This window comes from Corapipo altera, unplaced genomic scaffold (assembly GCF_003945725.1).
Source record: "Corapipo altera isolate COAL_440 unplaced genomic scaffold, ASM394572v1 22b, whole genome shotgun sequence".
NCBI lineage: Eukaryota > Metazoa > Chordata > Aves > Passeriformes > Pipridae > Corapipo > Corapipo altera.
In genome coordinates this window covers 15,063,303-15,069,919 of record NW_020884876.1, presented here as the reverse complement: position 1 = coordinate 15,069,919, position 6,617 = coordinate 15,063,303, and the positions used below count along the sequence as shown (strand labels likewise).

Below are 6,617 nucleotides of genomic sequence, written 5' to 3'. Positions count from 1 at the left end.
CCGCGATGGAGATGCTGCTGCCGCCCGTGTGAGTGCGGCGGCGGCGGGGCGGGCGGGGAGGCTGCCGGCGCCCGCCAGGACGGCGGTGCGGAGCAGAGCGGAGCGCTATGCGGTCCGCGGGCCGGGGGCGCGGGGCAGGCCTAGCCGCGGAGCAGGAGCAGGAGCAGAGCCGCCGCGGCTCCGCAGCCCCGCCGAGCTGCCCGGGCCCCGCGGGAGCGGAGCTCCCGGTCGGGAGGGGACTCGGAACCAGCCGCGGCGCAGCGCCGGCGGGGCGTCGTGTCGGCGACCTGGTGGCGGAGCCGGTGCCCGGTGCCCGGCGGGCGGGGGCTCCCCGGACAGCGCGGCCGCCCGTGTTCGGAGCTGCCCCGTTGTGCCGCGGCGGTGCCCGCGCCGGGGACATCCTCCGGGGGGAGCGGGCACTGGGCTCGCCGCGGGCGGGCAGTGCTGCCCGCACCCCCGCCCCGCCGCCCGCCGGGTGCCTTCCAGCCTGTAGGGACAGGCGGGCTTTTTTTTTCCCTCCTCCCCCTCACTCCTTCTGCTTCCTCCATCTGCGGTCCCAAATTATTCCCTATTTGACTCAGCAGTCGTGCTCACCGCACTCTCGGTTTTCTGGTTATTTAGTTAAGCATCTTTTTTAGTGGCAGTGCCCAGGCAATGCACGTATCTCCAGCTGCATCTGAGCTGGGCTCATCGCCTTTGGCACGCTCCTGTTCAGTGCAGCTTCATCCTATGCCTTCGGGAGGTAGTTTTCAGGCACGCTGTGGGTCAGGTTCTTGAGAACAAACCGAAGGAAACCAGTTGCAGACAGCTTTGACCCAACTCGTGAAATGGTAAGAGATACTCCAGTAACTTCAAGCAGACTGGTAGTTCTCAAAACAGAAAGCATATGACTGATGGTTTTGTAGGCTTCATTACCCTAAAACAAAGTTGTCCTTTGTGGCAAACAAATGAAACTTCAGCAAATTAATTTACACTTCATGAGAACTCCTCTCTCTAATCCAAGTTGCCTGACAACAGTGATTACTGTTTTTTTTCCTTGCATGCTGTGTTCGATGTGTATGTAGCCTGTATATGTATGTAGATAGGTAGACATCAGTATCTGATGCATTGCCTTGGGACGTAAAAAGATGCCATAGAAGTGTTCTGTCTTGGAATTGGTAAGTCAGTGTTATAATTAAAAGCTGGGTCCCTTCCTCATAGGTCTTTGGTGTTTTGAGCGTTTTCTGCAGTCGTCAATTTCTCTCTATAATATTTTTGAATGCTTAACACTACATATGTTGCATAATGTAGAGAAGTAATATTCAGTCTAAAGGAGTTTGCTCGGTAGGATGTCTTTTTCTTTTTTACCTCTGTGCAGCAGCATATGTATATGCGGAATAGCATGTAACGTGATTTTTTTTTTTTGTGATTGATGCAAAATTCCTGTCCATTACTTGTCCACTTTCAGTAATTAATTGTATAATTTTCAAAATTGAGAGTGAAACTCTTAATTCATATCAGTTTCATGGTACACTGTAGCAAGTTGGTAGTAGTTTAAGTTCTGTGGATGGATGTTATTTTGTTAGCCAGTGTTTTATCGAGACTTTTTCCATTTCTTTGCTGTTTGATGCAATTCTGTGTTGTTCTGCTCCAAAATTTTGTAGCTAGTTTTGGAATAATGAAAAATAAAAATAGCTTGGCTTTACACTACTGTAGTGAACAGAATATAGAGTTTTAGGTTATATTCTTAAATTATCATTGGATTTTTCTTTTAAGCTTCTTTAGACGTGCCCAAGTAGAAGTTTGAGGTATGGTAGAAGAGAGGCTGCAATTATGTGAGTCACTGAATATGTTCAGTTTGACTGTGCTTACCTAAAGCTACCAAAGTTGAATTTTCTTTTGAAATCACATCTTTGATGTACCAGGTAGCCCCACCAAGTGACTTCAGTGACTTTGCTTATTTCCAGCTCAGAGGTTCAGGAATACAGTTACAATACTGTAGAAGAAAACATCGCTGATGCTAAGCATTTTCTAAGTGCTGTGACAACACAGTTTGCCTTGTAAGAATAACATTGTGATTTTAAACAGGAAACTCATCAGTTTGGTTTGCCTTGAAAAACCTACTTGCTGTTTGGATAGTCCTAGCGACTGAGGAATGTGTATAACAATTTTTCTATAGAAGCTAGTGTCTATACAACTTGAGTATTTCTTATGGAAGGAATTAATTGTAGCTAGAGGTAATGATTTTTTCACACTGCTTAAGAAAAACTAAGAGGTTGGTCACTTATGCTTTTCAAAACACTGAGTGATTCTACAAAACAACCCAATTTTTCTCAGTCACCTGTGTCTCATGCTGCTCCTAGGGAAAGCCTGGACAACTACAGTAGTCGTCATGTGGTCTTCCTGTCAGAGGTGAACTGGGAGTGTGAACCAATAGTTGAGGTCCTGGTGGAAGGTCAGAGAGAAGCTCTTTTCTGACAGGCAGTGAAGGCATGAAGAGACAAAGGTGCTGCACGGATGCTGCATTCTACCTTTGATCTGTATGGCCACCAGGCTAAAAATTCTCCAAACTCTGCTTCTCCCCTTACTTCAGGGCTCATTGGAAATATTCTAGGATATTTTTCCATGAAATAAAATAATATTCACAAAACCAGAAAACGTCTTCATGTTTTCTGTAGTGGAGGTTGTTATTAGCCCTGAGTGCCTCTTGTCAACCTCACTAATGTTGGTCACCAACTTATTGCTTCCTCGGCAATTCTACCTACTCCTCCACACTTCTGGTAATAGGGAAACCAAAATTACTTGGAGTAAAGAATAGGTTTCAAGTGCAAATCTTCTCCCTAAGATGAAGATGGAGAAAATAAGAGGTCACAGAACTAGAGATTAGACAGAAGTATTAATTCTTTTTTTTCCTCTTTCTTTCCAGTTGTACCAAACTTTGCCATCAGAAGCCTTTGGATCTGAAAGATGATAACACCGAAATTCACTGTCCTGTTACAGTAAATCCATGGCACATGAAGAAAGCTTTTAAAATTATGAATGAATTAAGAAGGTATTACTTCACTGTATACATCTACCTGGAGTTCATAATACATTTTTACTTTCATTTGCATTTATTAAGTTGATAATAGCTTGTTTAATAAGAACATGCAATTTCAGAAGTGTAGCTGATCTAATTAAGAGAAGAATTAAATATACAATGAAGTGATAGCTGAATGATAGTTGTGTGATGATAGCTATAATGTGTGCAGTATGTTTTTGCCTCTCATAAGTGAATCAAAACTAGTTTTGCGAGACTTAAAAAATACTTAGGGCTTGTATTTAAGGAGTTACAGCTACTGGTTTTGTCTTGTGTGTAGTTGATCCTGCATAGATGAAAAGTGACTCTTTAGTTGAGCCTAAGGCTCTTTTTGTGCCTCTTGTTGATTTTTGTAGTAGGCTACAAACTGGAAAAATCTTAAAATTTTCTAGTCTGGAGACACAGGTCACAGTCTTAACAAATATAAACCAACTGACAGTACATTTTCTTTCTTAGTTATCTTCTGCTTGCCCTCTGGGAGAAATTGATGAACTCTCAAATCAAATATTGAAAGTAACTTTTCTCAATAAAGTTTTGTAAGACCTTGAGTGATACTACCATCATTTTCAGCAAAACTGGGAGGCTGGTGCTGATGCTGTTCATAACATCCGTATTGATTTATATTCTACATATGAGTAGGTAAAATGATGTTGAAAACTGTAACAGCTGGTAGGTAGAGCTCTGAAAATCAGGACCTACAACTATCACTTACAGTAATTCAATTTTGTAACTAACAGCAGGAATGGAAAAATTAAAAAACTAAAATGCTTCTTTAGGATAGACAATACTGGAGGCTATGAAAATCTCGCAGTTCTTTGTTATTTCCTGTATAAGATTAAAAACTGGAGAGGCTTCACCTGAAAGTAACACAGCAAGTTATACCCACTTAAAGTATGTGTCTGCCTTTGATCTTCATTGTTCCTTATAGGGAAATCCTTAATACTGTGTGCTGGATAGACTGACACTTGTTGCTTCACCTACATATGCCCTTTGCTTTTTCAAGTATCCCAGTAACCAGATTCAGTGTCTCAAGGAACATTATAGGGCCTGGCTAGAGCCAGTAACAATGACTCCCTAAGGATGAGCAAGAGTTTAAATGGCAAAAGTTTTTCAGAATGAATCTTAACAATAGTTTCAGAAGTCAGAAACCTTACCTGCGTTTTGTTGTGTTGCAAGTAAAAGATATGTGGTCTTCCGGCAGAGTGCATTGTTGAAGGCCATGAATTATTTTCAGAACATACTTTAGTTTCCATGGTTACTTAAATTCAAATTGCTTGTAGAAGCAATTTGAGCAATTTTGTCTTACATGTATAAATGAAGTTGGAACAGGAGCAATGCTATGCAAACGTTAACTAGTTCTTGTTTAATAAAGTAGTTGATGCAGCAATGTTTATAATTTAAGCTGAGTACAGCTTTTAAAGTAAGTGGTAATTAGATAAGATTATAAACATTCCTATTTGCATTCATTTGAAATAATAAACTGAAATATTTTAGAAATGTTTCAGACTTCATTACTCAAAATGAAGATCTAATATGAATCAAGTAAATGATATTTTTAATTTTGAATACATTTTTAAAGTGGTTTCTATCTCAGTTCTTTTTATTAGCGTAGCACATACAGATATTTGCCAGAGGTATACTCTGCAGGAAGTGGATAAGTTGTGAAAAAAATAATTTAAGTATCTAAAATACATTTGATTTTGAATGCTTAAGTCTATATGTTTATATAAGTTTTTGGCTGCTGTCAAGGTGGCTGGCTCTAGTAGGTCATAAGTAAGTTTTTCTGTGCCTTCAAATTGTGACAAATTTGAGTAATTTTGTCCTTTCTAGTTTTTGTCATTTCATTGTTCACCATCACCTCAGAGAGATCATTAGGATAGGTAATTAGTTCTTGACGTACTAAGAAATTACTCTCTGCCGTTTATCTTTTCACTTCATTATAATTTACTTTTATCACAATGGAATTTGACCTTACCTACATTTGTTAAAATCCTCATTCTTACAAACAAGACTTTACCAAAACCTTTTGAAGATGTGGGTAATGAACTTTCTTTAAATGAACCAATGAAGAATAGCCTGTAAGCTGGTAAGCAGTTATTCTTCTTAAATGTATGCTTTGTTGCCCCCCATTTCTCATTTTCTTTACCATGAATGGTGTATTCCCCACAGTTCTGTTCTTTCATTCACTGTATAGAAGCAAATTAGTGCAATATCACTTCAGAACAAGCATTTCTGCAATAAATTGATGTGCCCTCATGAAATGAGGCTTCTGAGTTTCATGAGTTGCTTACAGCAGAGTACATGATTAAGTTTATAAGCTCATTTCTTTAGTAGTTTATTTAGCTTCCCAGCTTTGTAGTGATGCAGAGTATATTCATTTGTCTAATGCAGTTCCAGACTTGAGATGTATCTGAACTTGAGATGTATCTAAGTTACTGTGTCTATACATGCGCAGTGTAATTAGCCTGAGTTTTGCATTGATGTAATTCTCTTGCTCCTGGCTTTATTGTTAACTTTGGTATTTCTGTGCTACTAAGTATAAAACCTTTTGTTCCTGTTGTCAGGATAAGTGCAAATGTCTGATAATGCTGAGTATCTGAAGCCTTTTTATGTGGAGTTTTCTGTTTCAATTATTTTATAATAAATGTAATGGTGGTTTTCAGGATCCTCTGAATTGAGCGTTTCATCTAGATATGGTCGTTACTTATATTGTACATCTTTTTTGATAATAATGCTATTTCAGAGTAAACTTATTTAGATAGTTGCTGTAGGTGTTAAGAGCTGAAAGGGGAAAGATAATGCTGTGCCAGGATTGTAATATGACACCAAAGGTTAGTCATGGCCACCAAAATTTTTGGGGTGTGACCCCCACAAAGCCACGTTACTTGAGTCTGGGCTTATAGAAATAGGATGATTGCAGAGGCAGAGAGATCACAGAGTTTTCTTTGGATTTAATGAATATCTGAACAGTTTGGCTGACAGCTTTAGCTCTGTCTGAAGCAAATGCAACTGCTCACCTGTCTTTGCTACAACTCAGTGTGGTAGTTGCAAACTCTCTAAAAGTCTGCACTCTAATTGTAATATATATTCAGGAAAGGTAAAAATTTATCTTTTTGAAAGTACTGAGAATAGAGATCACTGAATTGATATACAGCTCTAGCTCCATCCCTAAGGAATATGTTCTGTTAAATCATGCTCCCTCTTCCGTCTGTTTGCAGTGGCTCTAAGTTTTGGGGATTGTATACTGCTTCCACAGGGACAGTGGTAGCATGAGCAGGAAATAAAAGGCAATTGTGACTGGCTATTTAGATGCTGGGAAATTGCAGCCTTTTGGTGTTGATGTGTTTTCTTTCTTTTTTTTCTTCCCCCCCTCCTCTTTCAGTCTAGAAAATTGGAATACAAAGAGTATATGGTGTTGTAGGTTTAACTGGAAGAGGTGTAGCCAATAGCTGTAAACTGCATTGCAAACACCAGTGTTAGGAATGATTATAAATAAGATGATACTTTATTGCAACAGAGAGGAAGTATGTATTACAGTTACAAAGGACTAGAATACAAA

The 6,617-nt window shown here is 39.9% G+C and overlaps 1 protein-coding gene across 5 annotated transcripts in view; it reads left to right on the top strand.

Annotated features, from left to right (window-relative positions):
* The window catches only part of KLHL2 (kelch like family member 2), a 57,111-nt gene continuing 50,494 nt past the window's right edge, over positions 1 to 6,617 (top strand). For 2 of the 5 annotated variants that reach the window (XR_003526390.1, XM_027635548.1), the window contains exons 1-2: positions 7 to 28; positions 2,906 to 3,031. Coding sequence is in view for 3 of the 5 variants with exons in the window: in XM_027635548.1 (XP_027491349.1) it covers positions 12 to 28; positions 2,906 to 3,031 (143 nt within the window). In the remaining 2 variants the exon portion in view is untranslated. Of the gene's footprint in view, positions 29 to 670; positions 831 to 2,905; positions 3,032 to 6,617 lie in introns of those variants that run through there. The other 3 variants (XM_027635545.1, XM_027635546.1, XM_027635549.1) reach the window with 3 other exon arrangements.